Genomic DNA, 20,667 nt, shown 5'->3' on the forward strand with positions numbered 1-20,667 from the left:
AATATTGTTTTTGACCAGGGATCGGGCGTTAATTAAGAAGCCAGATTCCTTGTGAGGGGGGAAGGAGCTCTTGTGGCATTTTTGGCAGGAGGCGCTGGCAGAATGTAATTGCTAGGCCCCTCAGTGCTACAACAGTTAAAAGCGTTTCACAGTCTCTGGGGGGAGGACCTGTGATGACAGGGCTTCCAGGGGGGTCTTAAAGCTAGGAGAGTGTCCTGGGAGTAGAGAGGACTGACTTGATCAGGAGGGATTTTTCCAGTATCCTCCCTAGCCCCCGGCGCCTCCTTGGCGCCGACGAGCGCAGACGGGCTGGACTCTGGCGTGACTCTGGCGCTGATGCGGCGCGTCCGCTTATCGCGTCCGCTACGCGGAGACATGCCCGTCTCCTTGAGTAAGGAGGACTAGAGCGCTAAAGGTGCTGGCGCCTCCCACCCAAGATGTCCGCTGTGGGAGCTCTACGCCCAGGTCTCGGTGATCAGCCCCAAAATCGGCTGAAACCGTCCAGGGTGCGAGAAACGGGAGCGAAAACAGCCGAGGGGTCGGCAAAGGAATAAAGTGAGTAAAGGAGGAGTAAACTTAAAATATTTAAAATTCGGCGCTTACAAAGTGCGAGTCGCGCTAGTAGTCAGCACAGCTACTACTGAAGTGGCTATTTTTATTCACTGTTTCGGGTCTACTTTTTATTTTTTCCAAATGGGTGCAACAAGTGAGTTTTTATTTTATATTTTTTAAATCCTGTGCCAGTGCCTAGCTCCTATGTTCCCCATGGCTGCTCCCACAGGGGCTGCAGCCACCGCTTCCTCCTCATGTGCCGGGGACCTGCAGCCTTCAGCGCTGCTCCCTCCCATCGTTCCAGCAGCTCGCCTCTGCAGGGCTTCTGCTAGCAAGGCCGCTGCTGTAGCTTGGCTTACTGCAGATAATCCTGGGCTGCTGCATGGTGGCTCTCTGCTTCGGGATGATGTGCCTCAGCAGCTTCTTTCTAAGTGGGATCCTCAGTGAGTATTCTTCACTGGAGTACCGGCACCCCACCATAGTATCGGCATCCCTCCCCCTTCAGAAACAATTTCACGTAGTCAGCTCCCAATGAGCACGGTCTCCAGTGCTTTGGTCATAGTACCTCTTCTCTGAAGAGGAGTTGTGCATGCTATCCGTCAGTGTTCCTTGAAGTCTGCCTCCTCTGTTGACTGTTATTCAGCCGTGCCGCCATGCTGCAGTCCTGTGCCTTGAAGCCATTTAATTTCAAAGTAGGCATTATAATAGTTAATGTGTATTTATATTTGTTGGAATATAAAGGTACTTTACAGAAATGATGGGACACCTATATGCAGGGAACACGTTTTACAGGGTAACCAAACTAACGTAGTGTCAATAATAAAGTGCTTCTTGCTTAGCTCCTGCTTTTACTTTTTTTATTTTTTATTTTCATCGCCCCTTACTCGATTTCCCACAATACTCCGTTTTGTAAGGTTTCTTTTTAAACATTTAAGGCCCCCCCCCCCATAAAATAATGTATACACATCCCCTTTTCCTTTTTATGCTGTCCTTTAAAATAAACATATATCTTTTCCATGAAACAAATTTTTGTTGGAAAGGTATCCCATTATTTTAACTTTTCGCAAAAATGAAACTTGGGCAGCCTGTTTTCGTCAGGTGGACTTTTTCCATTTCAGAAATTTGTGAAAGTAATAGATTACTGTTTTTAAAAAGAACCAACAACAGTATTCCTGTCTGGTTGGACTTGATTGGAGGCTGTTTCTTCCACTTTTCATCGTTTGCAGTGTATAATCAAATATTTTCATATCTTTACTGTATTTGATTACAGGCAAGCAGATGGGCGCAAGGTTCTGAGATCGAGTATTAGAGAGTTTCTTTGCAGCGAAGCAATGTTCCACTTGGGCATACCCACAACAAGGGCCGGATCATGTGTCACCTCTGATTCCACTGTTGTCCGAGATATATTCTATGATGGCAATCCAAAGAATGAGAAATGCACAGTTGTCCTGCGCATAGCTTCAACGTTTATAAGGTAGGTTTTCTGTTTATTGTATGTTAATGATTGTGTTTACATTGCTTTGAAGATGGGCATAATACAAGAGTTCCCATAGCAGCACCAGGCCTCTTGGGTTGAAGCAGTGATTGAGCCAGAATTCACATAATAAGATATTATACACAGAAAGCAATTGTTTTGCCAGCAAAATAGTTGCCAGAAAGAAATGTTGATATTCATTGAAATGTTTTTTGGAATTAATTACAGCATTAAAAACAAAGAAATGTCAAGATCTGTCCAAGAGTCATTTGTGCTACTCTGAAAGAGACCCCTTGTCAGTCAGCTGGTGAATTTAAGGAAAGAGTTTGTTTATATCAACTAACTACAATGTTCACAGAGCTAAACATTTCGTGCTGTGTAGATGAAGACCCTACAGGGGATAAAGGCCAAATGGAAGCATAGTATAATCAACAGGTATCTCAATAAAAAAAACACCTTCCCTGTAATCTAGTCTCCTCCCTGGATAATCTGCACTGACAGACAAACACGTAACACAAAATGCCTACTAATCACTGGTCTTTTCACCACTGTCTAAACAGTATCCAGGGACTTTATTATGACCCCTCTATCCTTGATACCAATGAGAAACCTGTTCCTCAATTTGCATAAAGAGTTGTTCCCAGTATCCTACTATTCAGCTTTGTGATGAATTGGGTAGGCACACAGACTTTTATGTTCAGGTTGTTCTTCTTTCTTTACAGTAAATATTTGCCTTTCTCTTTTCCAATGGCCCTCAACTCAATTCTAGGAAAGAATGTGAGGATCAGCCTAAAACAACATTTGTCTGTTATATTGCTGCTCACAGGGTGGTATTCTTCACCTTCACAAACTTCAGAACAGTCATGACTACACCCCATTCTATTTCTGGACCGTAGCCATCTTACAGGCTTATAAATGTCTCATCACTGGAGGATCTCCCCATCCTAATGCTCTCTCAAAGATGTGTGCAATCTCTGCAATCTTTGCATTTCATCCTACACTTTATCGTTGGGTTCCCTAGGTGGGGCTTCCAGGACTCTCAGAAATTCTAATTTTGCAAATTGTCCAACCTTACCTTCTTGGACTCCTTGCTCTCCAAACACTCAGCCAAAGTCCATTTGAGCTTCCATTTCTTGCACAAAGGAGCTCAGTGCTCCATGAAGCCGATCTTGCGTTCTGATTTTTGATTTTTTACTAGTATCACTAAACCCCCTCATTACTTTTATTTAGACCCAGGATTTTTCCCCTTCATGGTTTTAACTGCTCTTTCATTGTTGAAAAAAAAGAACCAATGCCGGACTCCAATAGCCGCACCTCCTCGGTGTGTTCCCCAAGTGGTGAATTGGTAGTATGTTACAAATCAGTGTGCACAATCAGCTCCGGCACCTGCCGTTGTTTGATGCCAACTGCCGGGCAGATACAAAATACTTAAAAAAATTGTAGCGGTGCACTACCAGGTGAGTCAAATGGCAATAAGGAAGCTTCATCAGTATCTTTGTTGCAAAAATATATTCTCTTTATTTCAAACAATCCATGCAAAGCATCAGCCAACGCGTTTCGTTCAATTGTTGAACTTCGTCAGCGCATTCGTAAAAATAACGCTAAGTGGCGAGCAGTGCTTCTTAGCAGAGTTGTTTTTGTGGCCCAATATGATTCGGGCCCAGATATCAATGTGAAGGCCAAATGGGTTGGCCTCTGGACTGGTTCGGTAGCTTGGGCCTCCTTGATAAAAGCCCAGTTAGCGTTCCCGCAGTCAGGCGCAGCTTCGTCTCGGCACAACGGACACTATCCTAAGCTAAGTGGCGAGCAGTGCTAAAAAGCACTGCTTGCCACTTATCGTTATTTTTACGGATGCCCTGACGAAGTTCAACAATTAAATGAAACACGTTGGCTGATGCTTTGCATGGATTGTTTGAAATAAAGATAATATATCTTTTCAACTAAGTCACTGATCAAGCTTCCTTATTGACATTTGACTCACCTAGTAGTGCACAGCTCCAGTTTTTCAAAATGCTCTTTCATTGTTCTCCGTTTTGGCATCAGCATTGACGTGTAATACGTTTATCGATCTTCGCAGCACTTTTTTTGTCTGTTGAGAATTCGCAACCTCCAAGTCCATCCGTGTTTTGGAACCGGTCTTTAAGTGCGTGGATTCCCTTGGCTTGAAGAAAGCCTTTTTTTTACGCGTTTTTCCTTTTGTCTGACATTATGCTTATCAGCCTCACCATTTCAATATGGCAGCTACAATGGGGGGAAAAGGTACCATATCCTGCTGTATCAGAGGCAGTTGGCTCATAACACCAGCTTTTCATTGCTAGAACCTTACTCAAGGCCACAAACTGATGTCCGCCTATTCTGAGTGCTATCTGACTTCCACTTCCTTCATCCCAGCCCCTGTATGCATCTACTTGTACAAGTACTGGTTACTGAGGGTCTGGGTCTCTCCATGAGTCACCAAATCTCTCTGATGGTTCCAGTCGTTTGCCTCTGCAGGCAAGCTTGCATATGTTGGTTGTGATCCATCATGACCGATTGTGAAGGTGATCGATCAGGTTTGTACAATCAGCTTTATTGTCCTAAGCTAGTCTCTTAGCTGACTTGGATGCTTGAGAGGGCAGATGTGGGTGGGGCAGTGTTCAGTCTTACCATATGCCGTTTCTAAGCCCATGTTCATGTCTCTAATAGCAGCAGCTGCCATATCATGACCTTAGTTGCATTCTTTGCCATTAGTTGCATTCTTGACTGATGATTCTTTAAGGGCTGTCCATTTTTGTTTGGGGGCGCATCACACTGGGAGAAGAGAAAGAGCTGGTACCGGGAGACCGAGCAGAAAGTGACCATGTTGTACTCTGACCGGCACATCCCCTGAATGTGGATATTGGTGATTTAGGCAACATGATAAAACTCTCTGCATACCTGAATGCTGAGGAAACATTCTAAACATTGCAGCACATATATAAAACAGTCTTACTTACTATCACTAAAATGGCATTAGCAGTAGCACCACTTCAGCTCGCAGAACAGTAAGGATGTGTGTCGTCCTCTGGTTACGTTGTAAGAACGCTACTGTTTTCTTTGAGACACTGGAGAACAATTTGCAGATGTCTAGAACGGCTCCAGGTAGGGAAGGAGGTTCATGGCTGTTATTGCTTGAGTGTATGGTGAATAACTGTACCCCTGATCTTTAACACTCCCTGTAGAATAATGCCCCCATTAGTGTACTATTTTATGAGGGTATGGCAACCATTCTGCCCTTTCAGTCTATCTGCTTCATAATGTGTCCATATACATGACCCAAATATCCATGTGATACAGAATTATTCTACATACATGAGTTTTAAAGTCATTTCTTCTAACTTTGTTGCTTATATGAAATACACATTTAGCCGCAATGTGTAAAAGACACCTTCATGTTTTATAATATGATGAGAAGTTTTTTTCTGGAATTAAAGAAAAATACCAGTCACCCATATGCTGTTACTGTTATATATGACACCAAATTTGTGTCTAGATAGAATGCTTTGTATTCCCTCACTCCATTCTGGACTAGTGTAAGTGGCCAAATACTGTTTTCAAAGAATGGTCAGGAAAAACGGTATTTGAAAACAAAAGCTAAGATGTAATGTATCCAGCGGCATTCCTCGTTCCAGTCCTTTAAAAACTTTTATCTTGTGCAACCTCCTGTTTTTGTTTGCTGTTCAGCATATTAGTACAATGTTGTTAACATTTTTGGCTTTCCTTGCTCCGAAATATCAGACCAAATGATGTGAGTTAAGTCCATGATTTGTATGGTGTTGTACTAGATTTATTCTGTACTTGATAATAACTCTCCCTGGGGCTGAGTTATGTCACTGTGAAGAGACAAGTGTCTGCACCATTCATAACTTAAGACAATCACTAGTAACCAGTACCCCATGATAAGTCAAAGTTCATTACCATTTATACTTCTGACTTCATGTTTGAGGGAACATTTTACCAGTACTTTCTTCAGTACTTGAAGTCGGATTCAAACGCCATCAGAAGGCCTGGCTGTGGATGACTAGCTAGAGCTCATAAACACGCTGACAAGGGTGAGGCCATCAATAATGACCGATAGGAGGGATTCTTATACCAGATGTCATCTTCATAAGCCTTTCTCAAACTGAGCATCATGACCAAAAGGCTCTGCAAACTTCTAAATGAGAAAGTATGGGGCTGTGTGAAAGTCCAGGGTCTGAAATTGAGGGTCAGTAGGTGGATATCCTACAGGTCAAGAGGTACATCTGCTCATGTTGGCTTCTCTGCAAACTAGAAATTCCAAGAAAAGGGTTGTCCATTCAGACTCCCCAGGATCTACCATATCAATTGGCAAATATGAAATGGGTTAATGGTCCAAGCTATTAGTGGAAAATAATGGGGGTGAGTGAGCGAAGGTGGCAAAATGGACCTGGAGCTTCTGGCTGACTAAACTCAGATGGAGATTTGTCTTCTGGTAGTACTAATTGCTCTATGTTTACTGAATGTCAGTGAGTAATCCTACTAAGTACTAATACAAAACTGAGAGAAATGGCACCCCTTGAAGACAGGTCTGGTATCCTGGGGCTACTGTTTTCATGAGAGAGGGATTACGTTTATATGTATTTACATGGCTATCGATATAATATCAGTCTGTTAGATACCTCGCAAAGGCTTTCTGATAGATACATCTGCCGTGTGGATTCCTCACCTTGTGAATATCCCCTTGCGCCAGCAACATTCGGAAATTCTTTTCGTAGCTTCGCGCCGACGTGGACTTGGACCGCTGACGTCACCGACGCCTATAATAGGCCCACGCCGGCGTGATGACATCCGTTCCCTTTTTTCCGCGTCGTCGACGCGAACGGTTTTCTGGGATAGTACTGTAGCTTCTTAGTAACTTTGTTAAGTGGAGTAGTGTGGCTCACTGGTTAGAGGCAGCAGGCCTGAGAGCAGAAGTCAGCCCGGGACCAGGGTTCAATTCCCGACGCGGCAGGGTCGTGGACCTTGGTCAGCGGACTCGATAATTCTCGCTTCGGTGCTTACTCTAATCAGGGGTTCCACTCGGCAACTCTGGGCATTAGCTTGCCTAATCTCCACAACGGCCCTACCAATTCCAGGGATGCCTGGCTCCACCTTGGGGACTCCCAGCAAGGGACCATCCCTCAGGGAAAGCCAGGACGGGTTCCCCAGAGTTATACAGCGCCGGGACGCCCCGTTGCTGGGGCAGCTGTGCGCTTTACAAGTATACTACATTTACATTTACATTTACATTTACTCTTGTTCTATTATTGCTGTTTCTGTTTTCTTCGAGATGTCGCCGAAGAAGACTGGCTTTAAGGCTTGCGGAGCATGTGGCAACACAATATCTATTACTGACCCGCATGAGTGCTGCGTCTGGTGCCTGAGTTCCGACCATGACGTCGAGGATTGCCCTTGTTGTAAGAAGATGACCCCAAAGGCCCTGCGAGAAAGGGAGGCGAAACTCCTCGTGGCAAAGCTGAAGAGTAAGAAGATTAAAAAGTCTTCGAAGTCTCGATCTCGGCGTTCGAGGTCGAGGTCTCGATCGAAGTCGCGCTCGGACTCGTCTTCAGCTCATGTTTCAAGATCCTCAAGGAAAAAACATAAGAAGAGGAGCCATGAGTCACGTCATCACTCAGGGAAGGACTTTGGTTCGAGGCCGAAGTCGCAGGTCAAACTTCTTAATAAAGAAGCAGAGGTTTCGGCGTCGGAGGCTCAGGACTCTGTTGGTGAAGCTTCGCATCCGAATTCGCCCGAGTCGCCGAAGCAGATGGCTATCCCTTCTCCAGATCCGTCCAAGCCTTCTGGTCAGGAGGATGAAGGTGAGGTGCAGGAGGTTGGTGAGGCCGAGTTTCCGGTGCCTGCGGGTTCGTCGACACCGGTTCCGAGACTCGAGGAAGAGGTCGACGTCGTGTCGACTCCGCCTCCTCGGGAACAGCCCGGAGGACCGTATCCAGATTTTCCAGCTCCAGGTCAGGATCCATCCCATTTCCTGAACGCCATGCTTGGTGTTTATTCCAGGGCGATGTACCCGTCTGGTGCACCTGTTGGTCCCATGGGTCCTATGTCTTTTAACTTGGGTGTTCCCCAAGCTTATGCTCCTGCGCCCTTCTTGCCTTTTATGCCGGCTCTTCCACCGCATTGGCATTTTCCGACACCGCCTGTGTCGTCGACGCCGATGCCTACGACTCCGAGGCAGGATTCTGTTCGACCTCGTGTGAAACTACCTCATCCGACTTCGGGTTCGACGCCGGCCCCGGCCCCGTCGGAGTCGATTCCGGATCCTTCGACTTCTATCGTGAAGGAAAGGTCACGGAGAGAAGCACAGAGACTTCTGGAGGAAGAACAATATCGGTATGCTGATATGGAGGAAGGAGAGTTGCAAGAGTCTGAAGATCCTTTTGAGGACCTGGGAGAGGCCAGTGGGCTTGAACTGAATCCTGAATGGGATTTGACTTCGGTGTCGAATGTGCCTTCAAAGGATGTGGTGCCTTATCACACTGTTATCAAAAAGGCAGCAAATTTGTTGAACATTACTCTGCCCACTGCTGAGTATAAGTCAAATCTTTTAACTGAAGTTCGTCACTCACCCTCCTCTTCTATTGAGCCAATGCTGCCCTTTAATGATGCATTAGCTGAACCCATCTATGAGGTTTGGAAGAAGCCTTTGTCTACTCCTGCGGTTTCTAGGGCAGTGGCGAGGAGGTACAGGGTTGCCCCTGGTGACCCTGATTTTTTGTCAACGCACCCCCTGCCTGAGAGTTTGGTTGTGCAGGCTGCCTGCTCGAAGAGGTCTGCTGGGGCTTTTCCGCAAGTTCCTGGGGATAAGGAGTCCAGAAAGCAAGAGGAGGCTGCCAAGAAGGTCTTCTCCTCGGCCAGTATGGCGTTAAAGTCAACCAACGCAACTTGTCTGATGGGACGGTATATCCATGCCTTGATGGATTCTGTTAAGCAGTTGGTTCCGAAAATCCCAGAGGAGGATAGAAAGGATTTTCAGAAGGTGATATCGGACACTCAGGCTGCTGCAAGGCATGTGATTCAGAGTGGATTGGACACTGCTGATTCGGTGGCGAGAGTCATGGGCTCTTCTGTGGCCACCAGGAGAGCTGCATGGCTTAAAACGTCGGAGTTCTCTACAGATGTTCAGTCTGTTTTGATGGACTTGCCTTTTGATGGCTCAGGATTGTTTGGCAAGAAGGCTGATGCGGCCTTGGAACGTTTTAAAGGCAGTAGGGCCACTGCGAAATCTTTGGGCCTTCAGTCCAGGGGTACTACTGGAAGGCGCTTCAGAGGGTTTGGCAGATCTTCCTTTCGTTCCTACAGACCATCTCAGCAGCAGCCACAGCAACAGCAAAATACGCTGTACAAATCATACAGGGGCAGACAAAGAGTCCGTCCTAGAGGCCGTCAAGCTTCCTCCTCCTCTTCCCCTTCCCAGCCCCCTGCCAACGCAGCAAAGCAGCCCTAGATCCGCCATTCCGGATCATGTGGTCCCAGTGGGGGGCCGGCTTACCCATTTCCTACGAGATTGGGAATTGATAACATCGGATCTTTGGGTTCTCAATCTCGTGGGGAATGGGTATGCTCTTCCCTTTCGAGAGTTTCCCCCAAATTACCCTCCTTGCCAGGGTTATTGTTTGGAGGACCACCTGCTTCTCCTGCAGGAAGAAGTCCTGGCACTGTTCAGAAAGGGTGCGATAGAGGTGGTTCCTGAGCAGGAGCGGGGTAAGGGATGCTACTCCCGGTATTTTCTGATCCCCAAGAAGGATGGCAGACTTCGGCCAATCCTAGATCTCAGGATCTTGAACCTTTACCTGAAACAGGAAAAGTTCAAGATGCTCACTCTTGCACAGGTTCTTCAAGCACTGCTGGAAGAAGACTGGATGGTGTCGATCGACTTACAGGATGTGTATTTTCATATTCCCATCTTGAAGTCGCACAGAAAGTATCTCCGTTTTACGGTTGGGTCGCAACACTACCAGTTTGCGGTCCTTCCGTTTGGTCTTACTACTGCGCCTCGAGTCTTCGCCAAGGTGATGGCAGTTGTGGCAGCACATTTCAGAAGGTCGGGGATTCCAGTGTTCCCCTATCTGGACGACTGGCTGATCAAAGCTGAGTCGCCGGAGAACGTGCTCCATCATCTGCAAGAGACAACTCAGTTGTTGCACAGGTGGGTTTTTCGATAAATGTACCCAAGTCTCACCTGGTGCCCTCCCAGCGCAACCTGTTCATAGGTGCGGTACTGGATACAACTGTATGCCGTACATTCCCTCCTCCTCAAAGGATTCGTGACCTACAGGCAATGATTCCTTTATTTTTCAATGGAGCGGTTGTTCCAGTCCTGAAGGTCCTTCGCCTGCTCGGTCTGATGGCTTCTTGCATTCTGTTGGTCAACCATGCACGCTGGCACATGAGGGCACTCCAGTGGTGCCTCCACAGGCAGTGGTATCAGCACAACGGAGATCTCAGGGAGTCAGTGAGGATCTCCAAAGAAACTGCGGCGGATCTGTGTTGGTGGAGCGTGGCAGGCAATCTGTCGCTAGGAAAGCCTTTCCAACTACCTCCATCGGTGGCCACAGTAATATCGGATGCATCCACTCTAGGGTGGGGTGCTCATCTGGGGGACCTGGAGGTCAAGGGTCTTTGGTCTCCGGAGGAAAGGTTGCTTCATATCAACCTTCTAGAATTGCGGGCGATACGTCTGGCGCTCAAGGCCTTCCTCCCTTCCCTTCACGGTCGTTTGGTCCAGGTCCTGACGGACAACACGACCGCGATGTGGTACATCAACAAACAGGGAGGAGTGGGGTCACAGTGTCTCTGCAGAGAGGCTCTGCGCCTCTGGTCCTGGATTCAGGACCATCGGATTTGTCTGATGGCAAATCATCTGGCCGGAGTTCAGAACGTTCGTGCAGACAGTCTCAGTCGGCAATTCTGTGCCGACTACGAGTGGAGGCTTCATCCGGAGGTAGTTCGTCATGTCTTTCAGGCGTGGGGAACTCCTCCGGTGGACCTGTTCGCCGCTCAAGAGAATGCTCACTGCCCGTTATTCTGCAGTCTCCAGAATCCGATGCAAGGAGCTTTGGGGGACGCGTTTCAGTTGAGTTGGAGCGCTCAACTCCTTTACGCGTTTCCTCCCATACCCTTGATTCCTCGGCTTCTGAGGAAAATTCGCCAAGACCGGGCCCACGTTATATTGATCGCCCCAGATTGGCCAAGAAGGGTGTGGTACTCAGACCTTCTCCACCTCTCCTCTCACCCGCCGCTCCGTCTCTCTCACAGGGCAGATCTCCTCTCCCAGATGGAGGGGCAGGTTCTACACCCCCACCTCCAGACCTTACACCTTCATGCCTGGAGATTGAACGGGGCAACCTGAGTTCTTTTTCTCTCCCGCCTGATGTAGTGGATGTCATCTTGTCAGCCAGGCGTGACTCCACTAAGTCCATCTATTCTTATAGGTGGTCAAAATTTGTTAATTGGTGCAGGGAGAAGTCCCTTTGAAGGCCCATTTATCTGATGTTCTCCAGTTTGCCCTTTCTCTGGCACAGCAGGGGCTTGCTGTTGCCACAGTGAAGGGCTATCTTTCAGCGCTGTCGGCTTTAATTTGTTTGCCTGACCAGCCCTCTCTTTTTAAATCTCCTGTTGTCTTAAGGTTTTTGAAGGGCCTCATAAATAAGTTCCCTCCTACTCCTTTTATTGTGCCTCAGTGGGACTTAAATCTTGTTTTGACCTTTCTGATGGGTGCTCCCTTTGAGCCTCTTCACAAATGTCCTATGAGGCTTTTGACTCTTAAGACAGTTTTCCTCGTTACGATAACCTCGGCAAGGAGGGTAAGTGAGCTTCAAGCTCTTAGTTCCAAGCCCCCTTTCTTGACCATTCATGCTGATCGAATGGTTCTTAGGACCAGGGCTGCTTTTCTGCCTAAGGTGGTGACTCCTTTCCACCTTGGTCAATCCATTACCCTTCCTACCTTTTATCCACCGCCACACCCTTCCAAGGAGGAGGAGAGATTACACCGTCTGGACCCCAAGAGGGCGGTGTCTTTTTACCTGGACGGAACTAAAGACTGTCGGTTGGATGACCAGCTCTTCATTGGCTTTGCTGGTTGCAAGAGTGGAAGAGCGGTCCATAAGAGGACTTTATCAAGATGATCGTCCTCTGTATTAAGATCTGCTACTCTTTGGCCGGTAAGGAACCACCAGAGGGTATAAGGGCTCATTCTACTAGAGCTAAGTCTTCGACCTCCGCATTGGCTAGAGGTGTGCCTGTAGAGGATATTTGTAGGGCGGCAACTTGGTCTTCCCTCCACACATTCGCGAAGCATTACTGCTTGGATTCCGAGGTGAGGAGGGACGGTCATTTTGCACGCTCTGTCCTTCAGGATTTCCTGGTCTAGAAGAGTGGACACCCTCCTCCGGGAGTGGGGACTGCTGTGGGACTCTATTCACAAGGTGAGGAATCCACACGGCAGATGTATCTATCAGAAGAACAAGTTACTTACCTTCGGTAACGCTTTTTCTGGTAGATACAATATCTGCCTGTGGATTCCTCACTGACCCACCCGCCTCCCCGTTGTCCACTCTTCTATGCCATAGTTTCTATTATGTATTTGTTTTATTTTCATGGGGTTGTTTATTTCAAATGTTTTGTTGCATTTGCTTCACACTGTGTGTGTTACCTTGATATTGGTACTGCGTATACTGGGTATATGTCTACTGTCATTGGTCCGTCCGTGTGCCTCGAAGGCACGGAAAAAAGGGCGTAACTGATGGCATCATGTCGGCGTGGGCCTATTATAGGCGTCGGTGACGTCAGCGGAGTCGCGAGCGGTGCCGTGCCTCTATGACGTCCAAGTCCACGTCGGCGCGAAGCTACGAAAAGAATTTCCGAATTTTGCTGGTGCAAGGGGATATTCACAAGGTGAGGAATCCACAGGCAGATATTGTATCTACCAGAAAAAGCGTTACCGAAGGTAAGTAACTTGTTCATTTGCAGCACTGGTTGATGCAGGTGCTACTTCTCTGCATGGGTGTACCATGCATGGTGGCAGAGGTACTGATGGTTGATGGTAAGGCAAATATTGACCTAGCCTGTCCTTCTAAGATGCTTGGGGAGGTTGGGTGGCATTGATGTACACAGCTAATACCGGATGACCCTTTGCCACTGCTAATGGTGCAGGGATTTCAGCTGAAATGTTTTGGGACGCCAGTTGAAACGAAACCAAAAATTCCTCTTCAGCAGATAGTTGTTGCGGCCCTGCTTGCAAGGGCTACAATGTATGTTTATCTGGACGACCTATTTTTTTCAGGTCCCAGGATAAATAGTCTGATTAAATATGTCAGCTCAGCTGCTGATTTCTTACTGCAAGACCGGAGTTTTGTGTGTCTTTCGGGAGGAACTGGGAGCAGAGGAGTCTCGGGACAACAATGCTGATGCTATCCTGTTAACACAGGTACACGACAGTGCTGGTCCCTTTAATTTCCCTCGCGAGGAGGAGCTGAACGGCGTGACGTCTGCATCAGAGAACCTATCCCAGGACTCTCAGCCCTTAAAACCGGAAGCGGGAGAGCCGAGCGACAGACGGCTGAAGACGAAAGAAGACACCGAGGAAGAGGGAAAGACGCTGTGCCTAGACTCGAGCCGGAGGAGACTCCCTAGCGAGGAGACGAGCACGAAGAGTCCTCATGGGGAAACTGGGCCTTGAGAAGACATCGCTGGAGTTAGACAACGCGCAACGACCCGCCACACTCCAGGAAGAGGGTGGCTGACCCAGGTATGTCAGCGTGTCCTGAATATGGTCGTACCACGGGGAGGGCACGCAAAATAGGGGGAGGCCACCTGTTTCTGGGCTCCACACCTCTTAATAGAAAAACGGTGAAAGCTCCCTCACTGACCCCCTCCTTAAAGCACCATAATCAGACGTCAACCCTTGACGAAAGTTTCCTTTTCTTTGTCTTTCTTTTATTTTGTGTTTCTACTTGGACGCCTTGAACTCCTGTCTCAGACCCTCTAAGAAAAAGGCCAAAAACAAACCCAGGAACTGGAGAAGGAAACGAAGAGTCCCAAAGACTGAATACCTTTGTTTTGACTTTTTTTTTTTTTTAAACCGGACATTTGAATAAATACTCGCAGCAAATCTTCTGTGTGTTGCATGTCATTAGAGGGGTTCAGTTCCCCTATCTTACACATTTAGTGGAGAATGCGGGCATAACCCCATCTGAAACAAGGTGGAACAGGTAATAGCCCAAATGAGAGAGGCCCAAAATAAATTAGAATGGGCCGTGGAGAAAAACGCTAATCAAGCAGAAATGGATTGGGCCGTATTTTCAGCAGCCATTCAAAAACAGGCAGAGCATGTTACGAAACTGGCAGAAAGCTAAACACAACTTTTATAGATCTTGGGACAGGGAAGGGCTCCTACTTTACCTGGAACAGTGATATCCTTGCAAAAGTATGTCCCTGGTGATGACCTTTGTCTCTTTCTTTCTAAATTTGAAAGGGCTGCAAGAGCTAGCGCCTGGTCCGCAGATTGCTGGCCTTTTTATCTAGCCCCCTTCTTACCAGTGAAGCCCAGGCAGCTTATCAAATAGCCAACCGGGATGGAACCGCCGCCCATGGACACGTGAAACAGTTTATACTGGATAGACTCGGTGTCGATGAGGAGGCACGCCGTCTTCGCTTCAGACAAGAGAGAGGCGCACCAGGGGACACACCAAAACCTCTTTTTTTATAAACAAAAAGATGATGCAGATCGCTGGCTGAAACCTTTGGACTCCTCCCGGGAGGAAATAATGGAAAAAATTTACCTCAAGCAGTTTTTGGAGGCGCTGCCATATGGGACTCGGGTGGTTACGGCAGCACGCAGGCCTTACCCTGAACCAATCAATTGAATTGGCACCTCTTATACAAGGGCTCAGAATAAGGGACCACTGAGAGAGAGCGAGAGACAGCACAAACCCTCCCCAATAGGGAAAATCGAGAGGAAAACAGCCAGGCCATTACTAGATTCATCAAAACTGCGTTCAGGAAGAGCAGACACTGCCCCCTCAGTCGGTCCTCATTGTTTTGAATGTGGGGACTGGGGCCACATAGCTAAATTTTGTAGAAAGAAGAAAGAAAAAACAGAAGAAGAACCAATGGACGTCCGTTATCTACCCCATCCTATACCATATGCACAAGAGACAAGGCCAGTATACTATGTGAGTTTAAGCTTAAATAACTCTCCTGTAACGGCCCTTTTGGACTCTGGGTGTAAGCATTCGGTTGTACGTTCTGAGCTTGTTCCCCCTTCTTATTTTATACCAGGAAAATATGTTGTTATAAAATGTGTGCATAGGGACATTAAAGATTACCATTGTAACCAGCGTCTGAGTCTTGCCACGCCTTCCAGAACCACACATAGATAACCCTTGGTTCCCTAGGCTGTTGTACAAAAACCTAGAAAATAAGCCTCAGAATAATCTGTTGACCTCTGAATCATGGGCCATAGACTCCCACTTTAGAACAGCCCAACTTAATGATAGCACCCTTGCCTCTGCCTGGCAAAGTGCTAGGAATAGTCCGTCATCCACTAAAAGAGTTTACCCTTGTTGTGTCTAAAAAAAATGTCCTTCTATATCTGGTAGGCAAGGAGGGAAAGGAACCTCAATTATTGGTACCCACACCGTATAGGGACCAAGTTTTTTTTTTTTTTTTTTTTTTTTTTTTTTTTTTTTAATGAGCATACCCACCTCCTGGCGGGGCATAGTGGAGCCGAAAAGACATCAGAATCTATACTCCGAATTTATTTTGGGCCAGGAGTCCATGCTCCAGTACAGAAGTACTGCCAAGAGTGTTCAGTCTGTCAAAAAAAATCCATACATTCCTCCACAGGCCCCTCTACACCCTCTTCCTATCATAGGTAAACCTTTTGTTCGTGTGGGAATGGATCTGATAGGACCTCTCCCCAAATCCACTCTAGGTCATCAATTTGTCCTTGTACTCGTCGATTATGCCACTAGATATCCCGAAGCTCTTCCTTTACGCTCGGCTAATACCACACCATAGCCCAGAGGCTTATAGAGGTTTTTCCCAGATGGGGTTTCCCCGAGACATAATACCAGATCAAGGAAACCCCCTTTGTCTAAAGACTAATGAAACAAGTATGCCAACAACTAAATATCCGACACATAAAGACCTCTGTGTATCACCCTCAGACAGATGGTCTTGTAGAACGATATAACGGAAACCTCAAGCTGACTTTCAAGAAGCTCCTTGTGGGCGATGGTAGGAATTGGGATCAGCTTCTTCCTTTAGCGTTATTTGTTATCAGAAGTAAATTCAGAAGAGCCTAGGGATATCTCCGTTTGAACCACTCTTTGGCAGAAAACCCCACACCCTCCTAGAAATCACAAAAGAGAGCTGGGAAAAAGATAGTGCCCAGGAAGCCCAGTCCTTACTAGTCTATGCCACCCAAGTAAAGGTTAGGCTTCATAAACTGAGAACCCTAGCCCATGAGTCCCTGGAAACTGCACAAAAGAAACAAAAACAATCCTATGATAAAGGCAAACGTCTAAGAGAACTAAAAGTAGGGGAGTGGGCTCAAGTATTACTTCCTTCCTCCATCCACAAGCTAAAAAAGGAATGGTAAGGTCCTTTCCCTGTTAAACACCGGGTTGGGAAAACCACCTACATATTACAACTCACAGCATCTGAAACTCAGATGTACTACATTAATTTGTTTTAAAAAATGGCTAGGTCCCCCTCCTAAAAACTCGCACCTGATATCTGTGGTAGACAACCCTTCAGACACAGTACATTGTACAATAATCAATGACGAGCTCGCCCAAGATCACAAAGAAATATTAACCACCCTCCTAAAATCTTGTCGGGACGTGTTCTCCGATCAACCTGGAAGAACACATTTAATTATGCACTCAATTGCAACAGAAGAAGGCGTCATAGTAAAACAGAAACCCTATCGTGTCCCAGAAGACCGACGGCTGGCACTTATTTTTATTTTTATTTTATTATGATTTGGCTCTCAAAAGAGGGCCACATAAAATTGTACAAATTTCAACACACAGCAAAAACATTTCAAGAGAAACAAAAAAGCAAGCACAAAAAATATACCTTTTACAAACCCCTAGGATAAATGCAATACTAACATATAAACACAACTACACAGAGTCGGATTATCAAAACATCTCCCAGAGCATATTAATAAATCATTAAAAAACCTTTAAAAAAGTTAAAAATATGAAAGCAGAACATTTCATTAGGAGGGGAATACAGTGCAGAAAGGAATCCATACAATGTGACAATGCCCAGACGGAGACAGATAGTTTTTAGCCATCTAAAGCGCAATTTACGAAGCGCTGGACAGATCAGCAACACATGCATACAGTCCTGAATATTCTCATTGCATAAATTGCACAAAGGAGATGAACCATTCCATTTAGATAACAGTTGATTTAGAGGTATTAGATCATAACGTAGAAGAAACCAAAATCTACGTATACCATGCGGTAGGGACCATAAAACATAGGGTTGAGGTTGTTTCAACTGATAAGAATCAAGGAGAAAAGCTACATTCCTTTTTTCACATATGAATTTTTTATCTGATAAGAAACATAAATCCCATGAGGCTGCTTTCAACACCAGCTTTAGCTGTAATGGAGAGTACAGGAAAAGAGTGGTTTCATCTAAATTTAACAGAGTTACAGCTTTTCTAAAGTTACGAACCAGTTGAGAAAACTCATTAAAATTACCCAACAGTTCATCTCTGAGGAGCGCTCTCATCGTCCCTCCTTCAGCTCTAGCAAGGCAAGCCACCCATCTTACAAGGGCACATAGTCCCTGGACCCAACTACTCCTAAGCCCAAAGTCGAGCCTACAGGCTGCCAGCGAGCACGCTGTATTTAAGGACGTAAGAGATCTAAGGAGCTTCCCCTCAATCTTATGACAAAAGTCCCATTTTTTTACCTCAATTAGTTCAATACCATACAATATTGTAGCGGGGATTTTGGCTCTATATACTTCCAATAAACTCTGAAAGTGCCGTTTCCCCGTTGCATGGTATAGGGAGTTTAAACCTTTGCCATGGGCAATAGCTTTGCGTGTGCAATGCTCTATGTGGGGTTTCTCACTCAAGTTAGCTGTCACAATTTTCCCTAAGAAGGTATAAGATTTTACCACCTCCAGTTTTTGGTCCCCTATAAACCAACCATAATCTACAGATCGCCACCTCTTCCTGCCAGCTATACACATGACTTTGCTTTTGGTAATATTGATCTTCATAGCATGACCGGCCGAAAAAGAATGCAAGGCGTGCAGCCGATTGGCTAATCCCTTAGGAGTTAGATCGAGAATGAGGACATCATCGGCATACATCATACAGGAGATCGGTGCCCCCCCCACCACCGGGGCTATACCCTCCCCGGCAGCCAAGGCGGTAGGTAGATCTGCCGTATACAAGGAGAACAAGAGGGGTGCCAGTAAACAACCTTGTTTAAGGCCATTCGAAGTTAAAATTATATCCGATAACCCCCCTTCGCCCCCCATCAAAACCCTGCACCAGGTCTCTGTATGTAAAGCCTTCACCAACTCCAACAAGTAGAGAGGGAGCCCAAGCGCCGCCAATTTTCTCCACAGCGTTCTACGATCAACTTTGTCGAACGCTGTGGAAAAATCAATAAACGCGGCATAAACAACCCCTCCTCTCACCTGAACATACTTGTCTGTAAGCACATGAAGGGCTGTAAGATTGTCTAACGTACCATGGTTCCTACGAAAACCAGTCTGTTCTATGGGCAGAATATTGTTCTCCTCAACCCAACCGGAAAGTAATGTTAAAATACATTTCGCAAATACCTTTCCGATCGAGTCGAGGAGAGCAATCAGACGGTAGTTACTGGGATTCTCCCTAGTACCCTTCTTAAAAATAGGGACCAGGATACTTCTCCTCCAAGAGGGGGGTACCATTTTAGACACAAAACAGGCTCTATACAGCGGATACAAGATTTTACTCCACCTTACAGGATCAGCTTTCCAAACCGTCATTGGGAGTTCATCTGGGCCCATTGCCCCAGAGACGCGCATAGATTTTATAGCCATCTGGCACTTCATAGGGAGGTTATACAGATGCTTGAAACAGGAATAATTGTTCCCTCCCGCAGTAATTGGTGCTCGCCGATTCTTTTAGTACCGAAACCTGATGGCAGCACCTGATTCTGCATTGACTTTAGAGCCGTAAACCGTATTTCCAAACAAGACGCTTATCCCCTCCCCAGGGTCGATGAACTGATAGAACGTCTTGGTGAGGCACAGTGCATATCCACCATCGACCTCACCAAAGGCTATTGTCAAATCCCCCTGGATCCTAAAGATCAAGAGAAAACAGCTTTTTCCACGCCGGATGGTCTCTTCCACTTCACTGTCCTACCCTTCGGTTTGCATGGCGCGCCTGCTAGTTTCTAGAGGTTAATGGACACCCTCCTTGTTCGACATCTAGAATATTCGTCGGCCTACTTAGACGATATAGTGGTGTACAGTAAAACCTGGGATGATCACCTGAAACACCTAGAGGCCATACTTACCGAATTAAAAGGTGCAGGGTTGTATATCAATGCAAAGAAATCCCGTTTTGCATTTCAGAAAGTAAAATATCTCGGGTATCAATTAGGAAAAGGCCTGATTGAACCTCAGACTGAAAAAGTTAGAGCCATCCAAGAAACCCCATTTCTGACTACCAAACGCAATCTCGGGGCCTTTTTGGGACTAGTGGGGTATTATTGGCGTTTTATTCCCCAATTTGCTGACATCGCAGCTCCACTTGCCGACCTACTAAAGAAAACCGCTACATCTTCACAGATCCGGTCCCCCTCTGCTATTGAACAACAGGCCTTCTCTATACTCAAGACAGTCCTGACCACCTCTCCTGTCTTGCTAACACCAGACTACAGTAAGCCCTTTATTCTCCAAACCGATGCATCTGGGCTGGGTATAGGTGCTGTGTTGTTCCACCTTGATAATGAGGGTCAGGAACGACCTATCTTGTACATCAGTAGGAAGCTTTTTCCTAGGGGAACAAGTTTATCCAACTATTGAAAAGGAATGTTTGGCAATAAAGTGGAGCGTTGAAAAACTGAGATTTTACTTAGAAGGCCGGCCCTTTCTACTATATACTGACCGTGCCCCCTTGACCTGGCTACACCGCAATAAAGGTTGTAACGACCGGGTGCTCCGGTGGTTTTTGTCTCTGCAGCCATTCCAATTTGAGGTTTGTCACCGTAAGGGCCCCGAACAGGGTAACGCTGACTTCTTGTCCCGTTTTTCTATTTCCCTCGATCAGGGAAATCTTGGGAGGGAGGTGTGTCGGGAGGAACTGGGAGCAGAGGAGTCTCGGGACGACAATGCTGACGTTCTCCTGTTAACACAGGTACACAACAGCGCTGGTCCCTTTATTTTCCCTCGCGAGGAGGAGCTGTACGGCGTGACGTCCGCATCTGAGAGCCTATCCCAGGACTCTCAGCCCTTGAAACCGGAAGCGGGAGAGCAGAGCGACGGATGGCTGAAGACGAAGGAAGACACCGAGGAAGAGGGGAAGACGCTGTGCCTAGACTCGAGCCGGAGGAGACTCCCTAGCGAGG

At 46.6% G+C, this 20,667-nt stretch overlaps 1 protein-coding gene across 1 annotated transcript in view; it reads left to right on the top strand.

Moving 5' to 3' along the window:
- The window catches only part of SELENOO (selenoprotein O), a 169,934-nt gene that overhangs the window by 14,598 nt on the left and 134,669 nt on the right, over window positions 1-20,667 (top strand). Inside the window, exon 2 of the mRNA XM_078678991.1 lies at window positions 1,823-2,026. Within this exon, the coding sequence (XP_078535117.1) occupies window positions 1,823-2,026 (204 nt within the window). The remainder of the gene's footprint in view (window positions 1-1,822; window positions 2,027-20,667) is intronic.

This window comes from Lissotriton helveticus, chromosome 1_1 (assembly GCF_964261635.1).
Source record: "Lissotriton helveticus chromosome 1_1, aLisHel1.1, whole genome shotgun sequence".
Classification (NCBI taxonomy): domain Eukaryota; kingdom Metazoa; phylum Chordata; class Amphibia; order Caudata; family Salamandridae; genus Lissotriton; species Lissotriton helveticus.